The sequence below is a fragment of the Centruroides sculpturatus genome, unplaced genomic scaffold (genome assembly GCF_000671375.1).
Source record: "Centruroides sculpturatus isolate CEXI.00-Female unplaced genomic scaffold, Cexi_2.0 scaffold73, whole genome shotgun sequence".
NCBI lineage: Eukaryota > Metazoa > Arthropoda > Arachnida > Scorpiones > Buthidae > Centruroides > Centruroides sculpturatus.
The window spans coordinates 1020105-1043540 of NW_019384330.1; the positions used below are offsets into that span (position 1 = coordinate 1020105).

The window sequence follows — 23436 nt, forward strand, 5'->3', positions numbered from 1 at the left end:
TGCATTTAATGCACCATAACAGTCTTGCATGACTATATCAAGGCCATCGTATCAAGATTAAATCACCCAATCTGGAAATCACACACTAAAACATTGTTATTTAAAAACAAAAATAATGCAATGAAAAGTAACTGCTGGCATAATGTATATCACATGTCGCACATTACCGTACAAGTAACAAGTGGAGAACAGAACAACAAATAGTAGAAAGACCCAACACCATTCCATGCCTCCGAAAACCTGGGTCTAAAACGTCACTTTTAACGATACATCCATCCCGGATGCGCCAGACGCCCTCTCTCTATTTGTATTTCTATTTTTTGGTTGATACAGAGACTTTAGCCTGGTTGGCTCTCTTCTCCGACTGGCGTTGCCTAGTGTTTAGTTAAAGCGGCCTGTGCAATTGATATAAAGTACCAACACTACCACATGTTGATGTGGGGGTGTTGGTTTGAGGCCAGTAGATTGGCACGGATGATTGCGAGATTAAGAGAAAAACGTTGTGCCCAGGTCTTGGCGGGCCTCGTCGTAATGCAGGCAGTGCAGCCAGTAATGGAGTGTAGTCTCCGGTGTCCTGCACTAGGGGCAGGCCGGAGAATCACTTAAGTGCCGGGTATATAGAAAATGGTTTAGTGGGGCTGTCTCTGTCCTTAAACGGGCCAGAAGTGTTTCTGCGTAACGGGACGAAGCATGATGGTAAATCCAATCGACGAAAGGACAAAGATGGTGGCATCCTTTGTTACGCAGCTCGGGAGACCAGGTGTCTATTAAAGTCTGGACGGTTGTGGCACCCTCTCTCGTTGCCAGCAAGATTAGAAAAAAAGAGCCCCGAGCACCACAGAGCTTAAGGAGTAGAAAATAAAAATAACGTCAAACGACATTATTTTTATTTGTTATTCAAAAACAGTTGCTTCCATTTACAAATAAAAACTCTGCCCTTGGCAAATGCAGAGTCACCGTATTAGTTTACGCTCCAGACAATGTCGCGTGCCCTCCCGATACAGGTCGAACGGGTAATCGGACCAAAGGTCTGGAAAAAATTTCAAAAGCGGGACGGAAGCGACCAACCATCGGAGAAAGCTCCACGAAACGTTCCGAAAGGATCGAGTCGACCACCCACGAGAGAGAGAAAGAGTCAGCGTTGCCGACTCGTCCATAGAGATATTAAATCACGCGACGTGTGATTGCCGGCAGGACGACCCAAAAAAGATATTTTCAACGGAAATAAAGGTATACATCTTCTAATCCACGTCACACCGAGCACGCGTGTAAATATCCAAATTAAAACGGCGCCGGTAAACTAACGAAACGGACAGTAGTATTTGTACAGTTTTATAGAATTATCGGGTGTAAGGTGCGCGGCGAATTAAAAGACGCGGATCGTTACTGTTTCGGTTTTACGTTTAACTTGGAAAATACGACGATGAGTATTTAGGCGCGGTCGACTTTTAACAAGAATATTTACCAAGATAGAATACGCATTAATATTTAGACACATAAATTACGGTTAGAAATAATCCCCGAATTAAAATACCGTTACGGATTTACAAACAACCATTAAAAAGTACGGGTGAAAGGCGTACGGAACGCCTATCCACCGTGGCTTACCTGATGTTCTTTCTGCCATCAGACATTATTAAAAGGTTTAATTATAATAATAAGTTAAATAAAAATATATATTAAACTCTCTACGATTTTACCGATTAACATAACGCGTACGAACGTCTTAAAGTAATCCTAGATATAAAAAAAAAAAAGTCAAACGGAGGACGCCATCTTGTAATTCGAAAATAATCCGAAAGATAAAACGGAAATAGTCAAATCGTAATATTTAATAAAAGTAATAATTTAATAGCCAAAGAGTTAATTAAATTTCTTCCAATTATTAATCTAGTGGATAATTTTTTTTAAAAATTAACGAGTGAGTATTATTTTTATTTTCGTATCGCTTTTGGAAACACCCGCCAAAGAAATTAAGTTACGTTACGACTCGGATAAATATTTCCGTATTTCTGGAATCGTCGAATTTATTTATTTATTTGACGAGAACGAGTGGAAATTTCTAAAGTATGATTTATTGAAAGAATCTGCCAAGTGTCCTTATTCTTAGTAAGTGTGGTCGTAAACTATAAAATTGTCGGGTGAAATTCGAGTGTCTTCCAGATGGATGTGATGCCGACTGACGATTGCTGTCGAAATTTAACTCTTCGTGTTTATTAAATTTCTACCTAGTCGACTCTAAAAACGAACGTTTTCGACTACTGTGCTTTGTGAATCAGCGTGTGCCCTTTCTTTTCTTTTCCGTCTTCGTTTAATTCCTATAATAGTAATAATTTTGTAAAATTTTTTAATTTTAATTCGAGTGCATTTCTCGACGCGGATATTAGTTATTAAACTCCCCGAAATGCCACCTGGAGTACGTGCGTACCGTACTCTGCCTAGATTAAAAGTTTGATTTCTCGCCGCCGGAGTTACGGGTGCTTCGGTAATTTCGGATTTTTGGCGTCGCCTTCGAGCGGTGGCTGTCGTTTCGAGTTGCCGCTTCCTGGCGCGTGGGGTATGTATACGCTCGCGTCCCGGGGTGGCGGATTGTCGCTTTTCTTCTCGATTTTTTGCTTCCGTTTTGAAGCGAGCGTAGACGTGACTGTGTTTTAATTAAGATAAAAGTTATCGAGTATTTATCGTGTCTTGTTTCTTAACAAAATTTATCTTGTTATTATTTTCTAAAAGAAAATTACGAGTTCGGAAAACGTTTTCTATTCCTCGAAAGAGAGAGACTGTGTCGGAATGTGTAAAATTGTCTTTTACTCGGAGTTTGAAGATCGGCGTGACGGTTTGTGAGAGAGGGATGCGATCGTTGCCGGTTTTGAGACAAATGGGAAATGTCTCTGTTGGGAGACGGAGATGCCGTACGAGTTTGTATGGAGCAGTCGGTCAGTTCCGATTCCGATGACTGAATTTTGGTAAAAACTGAAGAAAAGCACAGATTAAGAGCTGGATGCAAAAAGATTACTTGTTTGGTGCTCCGAAATAAAATATGTCCAACATGTAGATATTTCATTTGTTTGAATGTAGAGTCTATTTAAACACATTGTAATTTACAATCGTTTTATTACTTTCAAAAGTAAGGGCAACCCTTACTTTTTCAAATATAATTTTTTTTTACTTTTTTATTCTGCAGTAGTCTTTGTTTATTACAAATAATGGGTGGCATTTCAGGGTTAAGATAGGTATGTGCTGTACATATAAATTTTGTTGAAGTATATAAATTGTTAGTTTTTCTGAAATGAGTAATTTAAATTCTGTATTATTTTTGTCTCGTTTTGTTCTTATGAAGGTGTTTCGAATGAGAACATTGGGATTGCTTTGTGTTTGTGTTTGATTTTGCTTGATTGATCATTTGGAATGTTTGGATTCTGTTTTGGTTTATTTCTGCCCTCCCGGGAGAGTGGGTGATAAGATCGTGTTTTGCATAATTAATCCATAGTTTTGGATCGTTGAATTACTGGTAGAAATCCTATACACTAGCAGACAGAATTATGGAATTCTCAAGAATTTTTAAATTGGAATATAGCTGGTATCCCAACAAGAAAGAAAATAATCTAAATTGTCATCGCTATGATTTCTAAGACGGTTTGGAATGGTGGTGTTTTCTTTTGAAAGTGACGAATGCTGACTATTATGATATATTTTCTGATTTTTATGAGTGAGAAAAATTTAAAACTTGAGCATGGTGCACACTTTTGTGTCTCATACAAAGGATCCTTTCGTTGTAGACTGGCACTGGTGAACAAACTACTACTTTGTGTAATGTGAATCTAAATGATATTTAATATTTGTTATTGTTGATTAGTCCTAAATATTGTCATTTTTAGGAGTAAAAAAAAGAAAGTATTAAGTTTAAAAAATTGTAATTACAGTAGTATTTGCTTATAACAAATCTCTAAAGACTGTTGGAACTGGTTCATTATAACTGATGATTGTTATTGGATAAGAAATAAAACAGTCAAATTTTGAAAAAGTATAGTTTAACATCTCAAAGATAAAATGTAACAAATTATTACATACAAAGTTGCCCATCAAGAATATCAATATAAATGCGCACAGTTACTTACAAAACTGTATTTGTTGATTTTTGCTAGTTGCATAGCATTTTATAATATAGTGTTGCCTCAGCAAAACTATTTAAAATATTTTGTGGCGTATTATGCATTTGTAAAAGCTCTTGAATATCAATAGTGTTTTGCAAAACTTTAGAAATTGGCATTATTGGAATGTTGACACCATCTGCATATGTTGTATTGTCATATTCATCCTCACTAATTTTATTATCTTTAGAAGACACTGAAACTATATCATCATCATTGGTCAAAAGTTTCCTAGTAATAAGTGTCATCAATCTTGACATATTCTTCAAAATCGTAGTCAGAATGTTCATCTGGTAACTGCAGAGGAAACACATCTTGAACACCTTTGGTAAAAGTTTATTGCATCAAGAAGATTTATAGAAAACAATTCTTTGCTATTATGTATAGAAGTTACCATTTTCAAAAGGAGAATTTCTCGCTAGCTGCTTTTTAAGCTGTGTGTAACCCCTTGATCTAAAGGTTGTAGTTTTGAACTTGTATTGGGCAGCATGAATAATGCAATGTAATTCAATTCACATGTAATGCAATGTAAGTTCTTGATATTGGGATGTACGAGGCAATTATCAATGTATAATAAAAGTTTTTGTTTCTTTCTTTTCAGTTCTTCATCCCATTCTCGCAGTTCACCACAGAAAATGTCAAAGCTCATCGAAGCTTTTCTGGTTAAATTTGTAGTTAACTAGTAGCTGTCAATTTTTGAAATAGCTTGGATTCTTTGATTTGCCAATTACTAACAATTTTCTTTTTTCTGTTCCCATAAGATTTGCAGCTAGTAGAATAGTAATTCTTTCTTTAGATAATTTTCTTTCTGCACAGCTTTCTCCTTTGAAATTTAGTGTCCAATTTGAATTAAGCTTATAAAAAAAAGACTAGAATTTTTAGCATTTGAATTATCACATTTCAAACTTGTGAGTATTTTGTCTTTTTCCTTCCAAATGGTAGCAACTGTCGATTTAGTTACATTCATTTCTTTACACTTCATAATTCACTTTGCTTTACCCTGCTTTCCAACCTTTTAATAATTTCATATTTAGTCTGTAATGGAAATGACTTGTGTATTCAAATATCTCTAAATTTGATAAATTTGTAATATGCCCAACAACTACTTGATTATTTCAGCCTACAATAGCCTGATATAGTCAGGTAGTTGTTTGGCATAATGGTTTTTCTGTTTACACTGTTTAAGATGGGAGAGCCCAGTAATTTTACTGATTCATAGGGCAATGCAGGCTGAAGCACAAGCTCCTGGTAGTCCGGACACCCATGCCAGTAAGGTCTATGGGGAGAAATGAAGCTAAGAGTGACCACACCCACATTCTGTAGAGATATTTATCATGGTAGCAACCAGGGGCTGTATTCTGGTCACTTATCTCTCGTCTCTTCTTTCACCGACGAATGACGTCAAAGCGAGAGACGAAATTCGTCTCTCATACACAGTGGTGATTCTGGTAGTTCGTAACAATCTCATCTTTGTTGTTGACGTCATGATTCTGTTCGGTTGATTATATATGTTCGGGTTATCTGCGCACGCAACACGGTATAGAATTTTAACCAATGAAATTGTAAAATTTTCGAAAGTGCAGAGTATGTAATCATAGATCACGTGGCAAGGAAAGCACGTGTTCAAATAATGCATGTAATTTTTCGACAAAGTAATTATTTTTTTAAAAAATGTTTTATAACGTTTTTAGATTGTAATGTCAATTTGTCTCCTTTAAGAAATTAAAATTTTAATAACCTAAGTTAGAAAAGCGTGAGTTCTTAGATATTTTTCGAAATATTGCGATCTAATTTCTTCTTAACTATCTAAGTAAGATTAACATCATATTCGACAGTTCAGTAATTGATGTAGGATAATTAAAAAAAAAAATTGGAATCAGTGACATTTCTGGGTAGGCGCTGGAAAAAAATCAGGATTTTCTCTCTCGAAATATTCTTTCCTGAGATAGAGAACGTTCTTTAATACTATTGTACAGCGTGAGTAGCATCCAATCGTCCATATTGGATATAACGAAATTGAGGCGAAAGACGAAAGAACGACCGAAAGACAACTATCTGCTTGTCTCTGATAAACGAGAGAATCGAAGAGAGAAAGAGTTGTCCAGAATCGCGTTTAGAGAGACGCGATGATCTCTCGAGACGTAAACAAATGATCAGCCAATCAGCGATCGGCTTGTGAGAGACGGCAGATGAGAGACGATGACCAGAATACAGCCCCAGATCTAAGTATGATACCAGTGTGGGTTAGGCAGAGGCTCACATTCGAAAAATAGGCCACAGTCTCCCTTGGTTACCGGTGGCGAAAGCAACGTCGGCCCAAGCATCATGGGCATAGCCAGGAAGGGGCATGGGTGGGCACGGCCCCCCTCAGTTAATCTGGTGCCCCCCAGAAAATTACAGCCAAAAAGAGTTGAGCCGATTTGCAAAAAGAAATAAAAAGCTGAAGCTAATTTAATTTAATTAGGTTTAGTGTACCCACTGAAAGTCTAAGGCACAGCCAACATATGGCCTGCTTAATGAATTTATGCGGCCTGTGATTAATCTTTGAATATTGGACTTAACTTCAAATAATTGCTTGAATGGATCTGTGATAATTCTTTATATCCTCACAATGTGAAGTGATAGAAAATTAGAGAAATTCTGTGCCCAATGTGAAAAGTGTATCTAATCTCTATGTACAGTTTAGTCTCTACGGGTTAAGGCATTGCTAGAGTTTGATATTAGTGTTACAAGAACATATGATTAAAGGAAGTTTCATATTATATGTGTGTTAAGTTATTGTTGATTCCTATGGAAATTTCATTTTAATGAACAATAATTTGAAATAATTCAATTTTGTGTCAGGCTGGCCTCTACTAGGCCCCCATAACAAAACTCTGGCTATGCCAATGCCAAGCATGGCTACTGCAATGCCCTCAACATATGTGAGGAATCAACCTAGCCTTGGTGTTTCTGTGGCAATGCATCCACAGACCACAAAGGCTGGAAAACCAAGCCAACAGATGAAATGGACAATAGAAATGAATGAGTTTATCATCCGTACTTACTACACCATCACAAAACTCAAAACAAATATGACAGCATACAGACAACAACTACACCATAGATTCACACAACAATATCCTCACCTCCACTGTCACAGAACAAAGGGTTGTTGATCAAAAAAGAACAATTATACACAACAACCTTATCCCACAAACAACACTTGAACTTATCAAACAATAGGTTGCTGATCAAATACATCAACAGACAGAAACATTTAACATTATTAATGAAGGTCATGTAACCTGTCAGGATAATCCAGCAAAAAGCATTGATAATAGTACACATACAACAACTACCACTAATGATACTACAGGCACTTTTTTATCCACCAATGATAACATAGACATAGAATTAGTTAATACTCTCTCACTTATATTTTAGGAAACACTCACTAAATATACAGGTACAGATCCCACACAAAGATCACGAATACCAAAAATCAACACACAAAAGGCAGTAGGAAAAACACTAAATTATGTAAACACTCACTTACTACCAAACTACATTCATTCAATTTCTATACTCTCAGACATTCATACATTAGTTTATGCTGGGACAGTCACAGTAGTAACACACCATGGACTGAAAATACAATCGCAGACAGATACACACAAAACACGATTCTATCACAAGCCTGCCTGGCAGAGAAGAATAGAAACACAAATAAATGACATTAGACAGCAATTAGGCAGGCTGACACAATACACTAAAAACAACATAACACCCAAATTAAAGAAACAACTCAAAAACATTTTCAAGAAAATCAAAACACACACAAAACATGAACATCACAACACACACATTACAGAATACATCAATACACTAAAACAGAAACTCGCAATCAAAGCATGTAGACTAGGGGTCCCCAAACTTTTTTTCTCGTCGATTCCTTTATAGAATATTTGCCTTCTTATCGACCCCCCCCAGATTAAGTATTTAACAAAAACATTAAATCATTTTTGCATTTCTAATATTAAGCGATAAGGAGACCTGCATAACAACCCAACAAAAGAATTTATAGTTCCCATATTTTATAAAATCCACCCAATAACATTAACAGAAAAAGGAGATATTTTCCAATGATTTATAATCTTAAAAAATAATAGCAAGATTATGGATAGATGAAAATTTGCCTATAGTTCTTAAACCATACATGTCATAATACGTAAAATACACACTTATCTTTGAAAACATAACATTAGTTAAATTGAATGAAAAAACCTCTTACTGTCATTTTGCAATTACTACTGAATGCCTTAAAAATATGTAGTCATACCTTTTTATTAAAATAGTTGATATTAGTGGGATGGATGTCTCTGAAGAGAAGCGGCAAGATTATTGATATTCGGTTGAAAATTGGTAAGTTTTAGTTGCAAATCACCATGGTTTTCCAAGTTCAATCTGTTCCTCTGTTTTGTCAAAATTGCGTTTGCGTGGCTAAAACCAGCTTCAACCATGTATGAAGTTGGGAATGCAAGTAAGAAAGGTTTGGCTTCTGCTCTGAGCTTGGAATATTTAGTGGCAATATTGTTATTGCTCCAAAATTCACTGAGGTTTTTATTTTTAAACAATGCTTTAGCTTCAAGATCTATGCATATTTCACTCAATTCATCTTCTAAGCCAGTTTCACTACCTTCAATATCTATTTTTACATCAAATGGATTAGCAAACCATTCGGAAACATGCATATTCTCCAATTCTTCGAAATGTGCTTTAAAGTCTTCTCTTAATTTATCAAGATGTTTAATATATATCTCCAAATCACGGTTGGAAACCTTTTCATTTTCTTTCAGTACTCGCAAGTTTGAAAAATATTTAAAATCGGATTGTGCCAGTGAAGATTCTAATAGCTCAATTTTTAGTTGAAAGATCATTTTCTCTTGCAAACGCTTCTGTACTATATTATTAATGATTTTCGATATATTACGATATTTTCTCTGTAAAGGACAAAATAACTACATTTAGATATAAAATACTTAGAGTGACAACCCAACTATAGTGTAACAGTGCAACGTATGTCAGTGTATAATGAACTACCAGCATTCATAACACATTTGCAACACTAGTACAGTTGCCAGATGCGTGAAAACAGAATAACACATGCTTAAAGCGGCATAGGCTAAGGCAAAACTCAAGTTATAACTAGGGTAGTCAGTAATGTTGTTGATCATATCCATATTTCGAATTTTTATTCGAATATTCTATTTTTTTCCTAGACAATTTAATTGATCCTCTTTGGTATTAATCGACCCCCTTTCAACCCTTGTGTATTAATTGACCCCTGGAGAACCCTTATCGACCACTTTGGGGACCCCTAATGTAGACTCAATCGATACAAAACATGTATACTACAAAAACAACAAAATAAGTTATTTACAAACAACGAAAAAAACTTTTACAGACAAATCAGTATGAAAACAAACACTGATACACAGCACAGCGGCACACCAACAGAAGAAGAACTCACAACTTATTGGTTCTCTCTTTGGTCCAATGTTGTTACACACAATGCTGATGCAAAATGGATCAAGGAGGAGAACAGAAACTTGTGCAACATACCAACTATGCCCTGTGCTGAAATAAACATACACAACATTCGCTACGCTGTTAACAGAACACACAACTGGAAGACACCTGGTGTAGACAACATTCACAATTTCTGGTACAAAAAATTTACATCACTGCACCAGGAAGTAGCTAAATACCTAACACACATCATCATCAATCCACAAGACATGCCAAAATTTCTTACTCAGGGCATCACCTACATGAAACCTAAAAACAACAAAACCACAGACCCCACACAATACAGACCAATTACATGTCTTCCAACACTCTACAAATTATTGACATCCTGTATCACAAACAAAATATACAAACATGTTGAAGAACACGACATTCTTACAGAACAACAAAAAGGTTGCCGTAGAAATCACAGGGGATGCAAAGAACAGTTACTCATAGATTCAGTCATTCTACGGCAAGCACACAAACAACACAGAAACATACACATGGCATATATAGACTACAGAAAAGCATTCGACAGTGTTCCACACAGTTGGCTGCTACATATTCTACACATGTACAAAATACATCCATCACTCATTGCATTCTTCGAAAACACTATGCAGCACTGGAGAACAACACTACATCTCAGGGTTAGTAACACTTCCATACAAACAAACGAAATATTCATTAGGCGAGGAATTTTTCAAGGAGATTCCTTGAGTCCTCTCTGGTTCTGCCTAGCCCTGAATCCATTATCCAACATGTTAAACAACACGCAATACGGCTACAATATCAGACACGAAAAAACAACACAGTTTACACTCTCACATCTCATGTACATGGACGACATAAAACTTTATGCATCCACACAAAAACAACTTCATCAACTCCTACAAATCACACATTCATACACTAAGGACATACAAATGGAGTTTGGCCTAGACAAATGCAAAAAACTTCACATAGAAAAAGGAATCCTGAAGAAAGAAGATTTTGCACTTGGAAATGGAGACGTTATTGAATCCATGGAAGAGGGCGAGTTCTACAAGTACTTAGGATTCCAACAGGCCAAACTAACAGAACATACACAAATAAAGCAACGATTAATTAAAGAATACCAAAGTAGGTTAAACGCTATACTTAGAACACAGTTAAATGCAAAACACACAGTTAAAGCAATAAACACATATGTCATCCCAGTACTCACATACTCTTTTGGAGTTATACATTGGACTCACACAGATCTCGAGCAACTCCAAAGGAAAACAAGAACAACACTTACTAAGCATAAACAACATCATCCTAAATCCGCCACAGAAAGATTAACCCTTCCACGTAAAGAAGGCGGACGTGGCCTGATTGACATAGTTAACCTTCACTACAAACAAATACAGTCACTGCGAGAGTTTTTCTACAAGAAACAAGAAACATCACAGTTACATAAAGCAGTAACTCTAGCAGACTCAAATAACACACCATTAAACTTACACTCACATCATACAGACATGACACAACACATAAAAAGCATAGACACCATCAAGCAATCGTGGGCTCGAAAGGCACTCCATGGCAGGCATCCTTATGACCTGGCCCAGGATTTTGTTGACAAAACTGCGTCAAACAGCTGGTTAGATCGGGGATGCCTCTTTGGGGAGACGGAAGGATTCATGATTGCCATACAGGATCAGGTCATAAATACTAAAAACTACAGAAAACACATACTCAAAGATACAACACTCACAAATGACACATGCAGAAAATGTCACATCATGCCAGAAACTATACAACACATCACTTCTGGTTGCAAGCTCTTGGCACAGACAGATTACTTACATAGACACAATCAAGTAGCAAATATAATACACCAAGAGCTTGCAAAGAAACACAAATTGGCAGACATCCACGAACCATACTACAAGTATATTCCACAGACAGTATTGGAAAATAACACGCACAAAATGTATTACGACAGAGCCATAATCACAGATAAAACAATTTACCACAACAGACCAGACATCACACTCATTGACAAACACAATAAAATCACATACATTATAGACATAGCCATTCCAAACACTCACAATGTACAAAACACATGCACTGAAAAAATTAGCAAGTACACAGAACTTGCCCAGGAAATAAGGCATCTGTGGAGGATGGATAGGGTGCTTATTGTACCTGTTGTTCTCTCCTGTACAGGTGTGATATCACACACACTACACTAAAGCCTGGGAACATTACAATTGAGTAGAAATACATACATCACACTACAGAAGGCCACTATATTGAATACATGCCACATTGTTAGGAAATTTTTGAATACAGACACACACACTGACACACTTATATAATTTTAGTTTTTTTTGGTTGCTATGCCTTGACTTTGGTCTGGCATAGTACACAGCCACTGGTGTGAACCGAGTATAACTCACAAAACCCAATAAATAATAATAATGTAATAATAAAAATGAATGTATGTCTGTCTGTCTTTCATGCATTACTACACCATTTATCTGATTGACATGAAACTTTGGGAAGTTGTTTAATACACTCCTGCGAAGGTTCCTGGCATAGTACATTTATGGTATGATAGGTGGCGCGCATGTATACGAGCCTGTCTGCTTGTCCTTTATGCATTACTACACCATTTATCCAATTGACATGAAACTTTGGGAAGTTGTTTAATACACTCTTGTGAAGGTTTCTGGCATTGAACATTTATCCTACAATAGGTGGCGTGTGTGTATACAAGCATTTCATACATAAAGTTGACATGAAGAGTGCAAGCGCATAAGTTTTCTTTATTTGAACTCTTCTTCCTAATGTTCGATTTTATGTTATTTAATGTTGAATTTATATTTATGAATGATTCTCGAAGATCCAGCTTATTTTTTGAATTTAGTAAACCTGAAGAAGAATTCAGAAAGAGTTACAAAAATATTTATTATCACTTAGTGGTACTATGTACTGGTTAGTGGTTGCAGTGAGTCTCAATTATCGTTATCCCAGTTATAGCTAAAAATTTTCTAATTAGTTTCAGAAGAGGGGGGACAGTCTTGCACTCAATAAAACGGGAAAGATCGACTATAATCTAATAATCTTAATATTTGCTATCCCGAGCAATGCTATTTATCTGCTAGTAATGTAATAAATATTGAATAATCTGACCACCACTTAAAAGGGGGGTTTTAGACAATTAATTAAACTTGCAATGCCTTACTAATTTCGACAATCATTTGAGGCCAAGAATTACTCAAAAGAAGTTTAACATCTTGGATAAGAACATTTGCTTCTTATAGTTTTGTATTTTTTTTCTGGATATTTGTTATATGTGTAGTGCAAATTCTTTTATTTGTATTCATCTCCAATCAGTGCCTTGTGGATTACTCTAATAAAAAGACATAATGCATGACAGAAACCACACTTAATTTTTTGTTTTCCCATCTCTCAATCACTGATTGTCAGAAATACTAGTGATTGACAGTTGGGAAAACAAAAAGTTAAGTGTGATTTCTGTCATGGATTAGTGAAAATGATACCTTTATATGATTTTCAGCAAATAACTGTAATGCTCTAATGTTTACTGCCACAATTTAGAGGCCCTGGTTAGAAAATAAAATAAAAAACCAAAAAACATTTCTGTATTTAATAAATTGTTGTACTGTTGTAGTTTTGCTGTGTGCTGTTATTTGTCATGGATTACATTTGTTTATACTGAGGTGGGATCAACAAGGCACCAATTCGAACTGCATATAAATAAAACAATTTGTTAATAAATTATTTTATTGTAATTGANAATTTCTATCTTTTAACTGAAAAATTGAAATTACAAATGTTACTATAATTTAGTTAGAGAGTATAAACATTGCATGATTTACATACACAATATGAATTAAAAAATGATATTATTGATCTAGTAAATAAAACAGTTTGGTTAAAAGAGAAAGAAACAACATATTGCATTCACATAAATACAAATTCTGATATTTTGAAAGGCTTGGTGTAAGAAAAGTTAAATTATTATTATGATCATTAGTTTCAATGTAATTATTACATGATATTTTGATATTTTAAATGTTGATTTCCAGATATTTCAACAAATTTATATTTTTATTCTTTAAGTTAATAATTGAAAAATAATTAGTTTCAATGTAATTATCACATGATATTTTGATATTTTAAATGTTGATTTCCAGATATTTCAACAAATTTATATTTTTATTCTTTAAGTTAATTATTGGCATCTGTATTTAATCTGAGCTAAATATGCCTGGACCAGAGAATGCTATTTACATTGTTGTGGGTGAAATGAGTATGGTGATGACAGCAATGAGGAGGACTAGTCGTTGGTCGTCACACAGTCATCAGGTAAAATATAATAATTTAGCATTTTAATATCAATTTAATGATTATTTATTTTGTTTTCTTAATAAATATTAATTGGTTCGAAAAGACATATGTTTTACAATTGTGCATCTTAGAACAAGAACATATCTCAACTGACATTTTTTTTAGGTAAAATAAGAAAGTTATACATTGAATAAACAACTAAAAGTAAAACTTTGAAGATTCAAATGTATGTCATCTATGTCCAGTAACTAGGGTCTTATTCTCTTGGTTATCGCTGATCTGGGACATGGAACTTCTAAAGATTTATAACCTAAACACTAAATTTTCAGAGGCTCAAGTTTTTGAAATGATTGAGAAGTGGGTTGTATTATTTGGTCAAGAAGCTGTGCTTAAGGCTATGTGCTCACCAAGTTCGTTTGAATTGGAGACCTGAACATCTGGCCCTCTCCTTGTTAGCAATAGCAATCATTTTTGAATAATTTTGAATAACACATTTGACCACAGTGTTTAAATAGTATTTCTGTTGTGTCAAAAATTTTGTGTTAGTCTACTGAAAAAAGATCAAAGTGGAAAAAATGTCATTCCAAAAAATTCCATAAAATTTCTGTCAGTCAATAAAAAATCTCACTCTGAAAATGCTGGGTTGGCATTGCACAAAATTTCTTTCTGTTCTCAATGTCACTTACTTTTCTGCTAGAACTTGCCATGTCACATTATGAAATCACTAGATATGTGGTGCACGGGACTCCCATTGTATGGAAGCTCGACATTTTGCTGTTTTTCCTGAAGTGTGATTTGTGATTCAATTTCATACTGATTGTTGAAACAAGCAGGATGGTGTTTTTATTGGTACTTGCTATTGTCAGTTTAATAAAAATATTGCCAAGTGGAATTTTGGTGCTATGCATTGTGACCCCTGAAATATTCAGCACCTGAAGGTGATTATTAAAAAATTATTGATTTAAGTAGATTTAGATAAAAATGCGTGCCAAGTTTGCGATATGCTGAGGGTTTTTATGTTGTTAATGCAAAGCTTTTGGCTTACTGCTTTATAGATGGTTTTACTTATTTTTAATTTTTGTATATCAAATCTTTTTCTTAATAATTTTACATTTTCCACTGCCTTAGCCCAGTATGCTAGCTAGCCCAGGGTTTCCCCATGTTGGGAAGATGCAAAATTATTAAGAAAAATATTTGATGTGCAATAATTATGAATATGTAAAATCATCAACGTCTATAAAGCAGCAAGCCAAGGGCTTCGCATTAACAACATAGAAAGCCTCAGCATATCAGAAGTTCGGCAGGCATTTTGATTTAAATATACTTAAATCAATAATTTGTTAATACAGTGGGTGATCGGTTAACGAACAGATCGGATAACGAACAAATCGGATAACGAACACTTTTGCAAAAGATTTTTATGTTCGGACAATGAACACATGATCGGATAACGAACACCCCACAGAACAAACACAAGAAGAAGCGATATAAAAGAATGAATACCGATTGGTCTTCCCTTGTCTTCAGACAACAATTCGAAACTTTTCGGAGTGCGGGAGACGTCGACATCGACGCTCAAGCCGGTATATACCGATCGGATAGTATTCCTCCGAACTTTGAAACTCTCCCTTGTAATTCCAGCCTTTTATTTTTCTGACAAAACAATTCTTTTATGTATTTGCGAGACTGTCGGGTAGGCACTCGTTAAGTTCTGTGTCTGTTTTTCTTTTTGAAAGGTAAGAATATAATAGCAAAAGTGGGCAGAAGATGCCTAATGTTGCTGGGCAGTATGGCATGAACAGGTCTACAGTAGACCGCAGTTCAATCTTATTTAAGAAAAATACTGTATGATCAAGAAGACTCAAGCAGCTAAAGGAGTAACAAAAATTACATCTGAGAAATAAAGAATATCGAAGAGTTCATAATGGAACCCGAAACGGATCTGACGACAGAAAAATGCCAAGAACCCTTGAATGAAGAACACCAAGAAACTTGGTGAGATATGTTTTCTTTTAAGAAAGAGGATTAATGCCGATATCTGTTATTAAAGATCCTTTGAAGAAGTAGGAGGATGTCAAAACAACGGTCTTAGAATGGCATCCAAACCAGGTTGAGGCTTGGGGATTTCTACAATTGCAATTACTTACGAAAAATCCTGAAGAGAGAAAAGCAATCGACATTAGACATATTCTTTAACCCTTTCAAACAGAAAAAACATGACTAATAAAAACGCAAGACTGTGTATGGATGTATTTTTATTATTACATAAAATAAATGTAGTAAAATAGTATATATTTTTTTATTTTTGGGGGTCTCCGGAACGAATTAATTAAATTCTCATTAAAACCTATGGTAAATCGATAATCGGTTAACGAACAATTCGGATAGCGAACAAAGTCTTGGAACGGATTATGTTCGTTAACCGATAACCCACTGTAATCTCATCCATGTGCTTAATATTAGAGAGGTTGTGGCCAATGTTTTTAACGCGAAAACGTGTACGTCAGACGTTCAGTGCCGCCTTCCTGTATACCTAGAAGTTTGACAATGGCATTTGAAATGTCAATGGGATCATGCTCAACGTTCCAAATGCCATTGTCAAACTTTTAGGTTTACAGGAAGGTGGCGCTGAATATCCGATGTACACGTTTTCGTGTTGAACATGTCGGCTGCAACCTCTCTATTTATTATAAGTTCTTTTATATTTCATTTTAATAATTTTATTTAAATTTATAAATCTCAAGTTACATCATAAATTTAAATAACCTCCAAAAAAATTTTGAATTGTTCCACTTTGGAACACAGTATAATTCCATTTAATTGAAACATCTTCCGATCTTAACAAGGCTTGTAAATCAAGCCAAAAATGTTCATTAGAACTATAAAGAAGTGCTGGAAATGTACGAAAGGTGTGTTTGTTATATATAATTATAAATAAATTAACATTTAATTTTTAATTTAGAAATATCTGGAAGAAAAGAATTGGCCTGGAGTGGGACTCAAACTCACAACTCCCGCTTACAGTGGGGATGCATTGCCAGTTATGCTACCTGCACCTCTTCTTATCTTTGCCTCTGAAACTAATAATAATTTAGATATAACCAAAATGGTTACTTATGGTGCAAACTGGGGACAATATAAGCATCCACTTAATAGGTCCTTCATTGCATTCAGCTGGCTTTACCTCTTGCATGGAGTATATATACAAATATAAACATCTATTAATTTGATTTTTGACTAAAGTCAAGTGATCTGGATTAAATCAGGCCATAATCAAGCAGATTGTTTGGTCTTATATTTCTGAAATCAGTTGTCAAACATTTTTAATTAATAAAATAACTATGTAATTACCGAAAAACCAGCAATAATTCTCTTCAAAATGAACGTTTTCTACTGTCTTCAATGGTCATCATCAGGTTCGATACCAAGAGTTCGAAAAATTGAACATCGAAGTTATGCGCATGTCTGATGCAGAGCCTTAATAAAATTATTTGTGTAACTGGTTTCCTGTTTTAAAAATTCCAATGTTTATATAAAACATGTAGACGTATATGATGCAAATCTATTATGTCATAATATGCCCTCCACGCCGTAGCCAGTGAGTCCGTTTCCTTAAAATTGATGGCTGTTCCTGTCCTGAATGCTTTAAAAATCTCCAGCTGTTTTAGATATTTCAGGCTGGCCTGGTGTTCACACTCATTGGCGAGGGCATATTATGACGTATAATAGATGCGCATCATATATGTCTACATGTTTTATATAAACATTGGAATTTTTAAAACAGGAAACCAGTTAAACAAATAATTTTATTAAGGCTCTGCATCAGACATGCGTATAACTTCGATGTTCAATTTTTTGAACTCTTGGAATTGAACCTGATGATGATCATTGAAGATGGAGAAAACATTTGTTTTGAAGTAAATTATTGCTGATTTTTTGGTAATTACGTAGTTATTTTATTAATTTTCACACCAGTAGTGTTGGTATTGATGGATGATCATTTTTAATTATTTTTTTAAGTATTATTCTAATAAAAAATAAATAATATATATAATTTTTTGCAATTTAGGAAGAAGAACAAGATTCTCTGCTTCGAAATATGTCAAATTTAAAAGAAATCTTAAATCATATCAATGATTTATCTGATTTGGAACCAACGGTTTTTCTTTCACCTTTTCTTGATGTAATAAGATCAGAAAATATTCCTGCTCCTATAACTGGACATGCACTATCTGCAATTCATAAATTTCTTTCTTATGGATTAGTTGGTAAGAAAATTTAGATTGAGAAAGCCTAATTTGATTGACTAATTATAATTTATTATTATAAATTATTAAAATGATTTTCATTAAGGAATTTTGCAGGATAAATAAACCTCTGTATTACAAAGTAGATTAGTTAATTATTTTAAGAAATGGTTTAAAATAAAGTAACTAAGCTAAACTACTACACAAAAATTTAAATTTTGTTGGGATAAACTAATATTTTTATTATTTAACATTATGTAAAATGCATATTATGAAAATACAGTAGAACCTCGAAAACTCGGCTCTCGATAACCCGGCACTCCGGATAACTCCGCCACACCCTGGCAGGGCAAAAAAATCCTTAGTTAATTAATTTTCATTATAGACAGCTTTATAAAAGTATAAAAGCTCTCATAAAGTATTTTTCTGAGGTCTGTCTTATCAGGTAAATTACTGTACACAGTGTATTCATTAATTTTCATTTTCATGTAGTAAAGGCTCTATGCCTTCATAAAGGACGTACTTTTTCTTTGTTTAAGGGTATTTGGGCAGTTTATTCTCTGTTATATTCTCAAGTAAACAATACATACAAGTACAGTACAGTATTTTCTGAGGAAACACTCGTACTTATTCTTTTTTAACCCCATTTTCGATAACCTGGCATTTTCACAAACTCGGCCACCCTTCGGTCCACATTAGGCCGAGTTTTCGAGGCTCTACTGTAATATAATTTTTGGTAGTGTGCATTAAATTTTAGACTTTATAAAATTTAACTGTGTTAAAATTTTTAAAATGTCCTGTTTAGTGAACACTACTTTATTGAAGAATTTAGTTGGAAAACTAAAAAAAAGAAAGAAAAAATATCTGAATGCTTTCAAGCTTTTAAATCATCATCAGGAGTACTCAGTAAATATTACTGCCAAAAAGGAACTTTGGAACACCAAAATCTCAAATTTGAAAATGTTCTAGTTTTCACTAAATTTTAAACTTATAAGTGCATGTCTTAATGTTGCCAGCCAGCATTCATTAGTTTCTGGAATACTTACAACCATTAAATTTTCTTTGCAATTTACATAGAATGATTTCTCCCTGTTTTAAAAGCCCCACTCATTTAAAAATCAAGACTTTTCATAAAAACTGTAGTTTTAAAGAACTATGAAATATCATATGTCCTTTTCTATGTTTACCTTGATCATGCCTTTTCATCTCTTCTAACACGCTTTCATGCCTCATATGAATTTTTGATGTTGACTGCTAATAAGTTTAAGTCAGTGTTTCTCAACCTCTAATTGCCAGTTATGCTACCTGCACCTCTTCTTATCTTTGCCTCTGAAACTAATAATAATTTAGATATAACCAAAATGGTTACTTATGGTGCAAACTGGGGACAATATAAGCATCCACTTAATAGGTCCTTCATTGCATTCAGCTGGCTTTACCTCTTGCATGGAGTATATATACAAATATAAACATCTATTAATTTGATTTTTGACTAAAGTCAAGTGATCTGGATTAAATCAGGCCATAATCAAGCAGATTGTTTGGTCTTATATTTCTGAAATCAGTTGTCAAACATTTTTAATTAATAAAATAACTATGTAANGTCCAGAAAATTGTTTTTTGCCCCCCAAAATATAAATTGTTACTAATCGCCCCCTGAACATGGAAAAACGCTCACATGGGAGTGGGAGCGATATTGCCCCCGTTGAGACACACTGGTTTAAGTTCTTCCATAACCATTGTTTTTCAGTATAACAAATATTCTCATCCTATTTTTTCCCTTTCAATAATCTTGTTTAACAAATACTGTTTTTTATTTGTATTTTAATGCATTCTTTATTAAATCATTATCATTCTTCCTCTCAAAATTCTTAACATGTTTCAATTATGACTCAAAACTTTCATTGCACTTATATAATACTTACTTTCAGTTTTTTCTTTCATTTGTACTGAATAAACTTCTTTTTTATTTCGTATTAATCTTATCTTAAATTCCTCAGCCCATCAAATATAGTGGCATTGTTCTTAAATGCTAATTTTTTTCCTCAGTCACTTTAGAAATTTCTAGAGTTTTATATAAATTTTGACTTCAATAATCAACATAATGCACTGAAACTGTTCTGTTTTCTCTCTCTTATTTTCAGCACTGTAACTTATCCCCTATTCCTAGAACTATTTTTCTGAACTGTTTTCTTTTCATTCCTTGTTCTTGTGCAATCTTTTGCAATAATTCCTTCTGACCTTGTAGGCATTTGTAGTTTGATGACAGAAGGATTGTTTTGCTAATCAGCACTTTAAAAGCAGCTTTATGTATCTATAAAGATCCCTCTGAATCAGACAGAATTGGGATAAAAATGTCCTCCTTATGAAGTTTTATCTCATGTCTTTCAATATTTTTAGTAATCCATATGTCCAAAAATTGTGTATACTCAGTGGCAGATTTATCACTTGAGAGGCCCAAGCGCAATTCAATTTTGAAGCGCCCTCTAAATATTTTCACTACCCCTATACCCTACAGTATGCATTCTATGTGCACATTTTTTACTCTGGCAGGCACTATACTGGTTATCCAAAAAAGTGAGACATAGAGAAATAACATTGAAAATTAACCAATATAAAATTACAACTGCATGACTGTATTTAAAAAGTTACTGATGTTTGGATTATATTAATAATGAAAATTATTAATACAATCCAAACATCAGTAACGTTTAATAATTCTTGTACCAATAAGTTTCAATTGTATTAATAATAAAAATTATTAATACAATTGAAACTTATTGGTACAAGAATTATTAAGTTTCAATAGATAGAAGTGTTAGAAACAAAAAATCTAGTAATCCATGGATATAAACAATTTATTTTAAAATTTACTACTGATTACCACCCACAAAACATGTCATAACTGGTGTTATTCATTTGTCAATTTAATTTAGGAAATACTGCTAAATTATTAATTATTATTGTTGTGAAAAAAATAAATAAATAAAAGATTTTTTTTATTTTGAGAGCTGAATTTTGAGGCCCCAGGCATATGCCTTGTGTTCCTATGCAGAAATCTGCCACTGTGTATACTCTCTCTCCTGATTCTTTTTCACTTTAAGCTTCAGTTCTAAACTTGCATCTGAAAATTTCCTAAATAAAATCATTAAGCTTTATCTTTCTCCTTTAATTAAAAAACCAACAAGTCATTAATATATTGTCTATTTTTCATTCTTAAGCTTTTTTAATATCTTTCTCTCTATCCTTACTACTGTTTGATATGTCTGGCTAAAGGTGAAGAGTAAAAAATGCCTGCCAGAGTAAAAAATGTGCACATAGAATGCACACTGTAGGGTATAGGAGTAGTAAAAATATTTAGAGGGGGGCTTCAAAATTGAATTGCGCTTGGGGCCTCTAAAGTGCTAAATCTGCCACTGAGTATACACACTTTTTGGACATATGGATTACTAAAAATATTGAAAGACGTGAGAACTCTTCTAACGGGAACTCTTCATTTTGTCTATGTTACCTTACTTGAAACTGACTTTTATCAGTATCAGAGAACACCTAGAGAGAGAAGAAGGTTTTAGAAAGATGAGATTTGGTGTGCTGTCTGACTTATGACATCTGGTGATCTTTGAATTGTAGTTTCAGTTTTAAGAAAGCTATTATTCCTTTTTCAGTTATACACTTTTCTGTATACACACATCATCTAAGGATTCTGCAGCTTACAAGAAAGTTTCTTTTATTGCCTTAATACGTAGAGCCTTAAACATATTCTTTAATTGAAATCTTGAAAAAGCAACTGTCATATATAGAAACTTTAGCTTCTGCACACAGCTTCACTCGTTGCTTTATTTGGAAGTTAGTCCAGAAATTTTGTTTTATCAAATAAGTAGTATGTTAAAAATGTGTTTTGGACATGTATCTCTTTGTGCATTCATTTATGTAAAATTACAGTTATTGAGAAGTTTATTATTGCAAATTCAAATGAAGATATACATTTGGTTTTGTAGTAAAAAATCCCCAAAAATAATTTATAACATTTGAAAAGAAATATTGGAAAATATATTGATTTGATTTTTTTTTAACTTGAAATTTTATTTACAGATTCTAAATATGAATCAGCTGCAGTTGCTGTAGAAAATATTGCTGATGCTGTAACTCATGCTAGATTTGTTGGCACTGATCAAGGAACGGATGAAATTGTTTTGATGAAAATATTGCAAGTGCTTCGAATGTTGCTTCTAACACCTGTTGGAATGTTGTTATCTGATGATTCTGTTTGTGAAATAATGCAGTCCTGTTTTCGTTTATGTTTTGAAACTAGGCTAAGTGGTAAATATTGATGTTTTAATTACTTATTATTATTAAATTAATTTTATTAAGTTAAATGTTATAGACCAGGGGTGTCCAACCCGCGGGCCGCATGCGGCCCAAGGCAAGTTTCAATGCGGTCCAATAAACGTGTAAACAAAACCAACAAATGTTTTAATTTTTTTATTATTTATTTATTTCAATGGCATAAACTCAAAAAAAAGTTTCACAAAGTCGTAAACCTTTATTTATATTTTATTTTTGAGTGGAAAAGAAATATTTTCAAATACTTGGAGATGTGTGAATGAGGAAGGATTACTAAATAAAGCTGCAGTTGTGACTCAAAGAATTATAGACCCAAATTTGGGAAAAGGACAAAGGTAAGAAAAGACAAAATATAAAAATTAAATAGATCTTCTGTTATGCAAATATTGACCCTTAATTTTCCACTTCTTTCTCTTTTCTCCTTTCTCTCCTTTCCCTGCATTTGGGTCTATAATTCTTTGAGTCACAACTCCAGCTTTATTTAGTAATAGTATTTCTTCCAACGTTGCAAGATTTGGCTACATTGCGCCAAATGTGGCTACTTTTTTTGTTTGACATAAAAATTATCATTTGGTGCATTGGCTACTTCTTGGGTTACATTTTATTTATAAATATACTGTATTAGTTGAATGAAAATGCACTTTAAAATGGTGTTTTGTCGCTTTTTATTAATTAGAGACCCAAATAAAACAAATATTTGTGTTTTTCAAATAAATTTCCTTTAGTCTCTTTTTCTTTTCTTTTTATAATAAATGAATTTATCTATTTCTAAGTAAAAATTGAAAGTGTCTGTA

The 23436-nt window shown here is 33.8% G+C and overlaps 1 protein-coding gene across 1 annotated transcript in view; it reads left to right on the forward strand.

The window, feature by feature from the left end:
- Positions 1 to 1961: 1961 nt before the first annotated feature.
- The window catches only part of LOC111629765 (Golgi-specific brefeldin A-resistance guanine nucleotide exchange factor 1-like), a gene marked incomplete at its 3' end in the record, with an annotated part of 182789 nt that continues 161314 nt past the window's right edge, over positions 1962 to 23436 (forward strand). The window contains exons 1-4 of the mRNA XM_023373680.1: positions 1962 to 2109; positions 13932 to 14069; positions 18121 to 18319; positions 22391 to 22618. Of these exons, the coding sequence (XP_023229448.1) occupies positions 13968 to 14069; positions 18121 to 18319; positions 22391 to 22618 (529 nt within the window). The remainder of the gene's footprint in view (positions 2110 to 13931; positions 14070 to 18120; positions 18320 to 22390; positions 22619 to 23436) is intronic.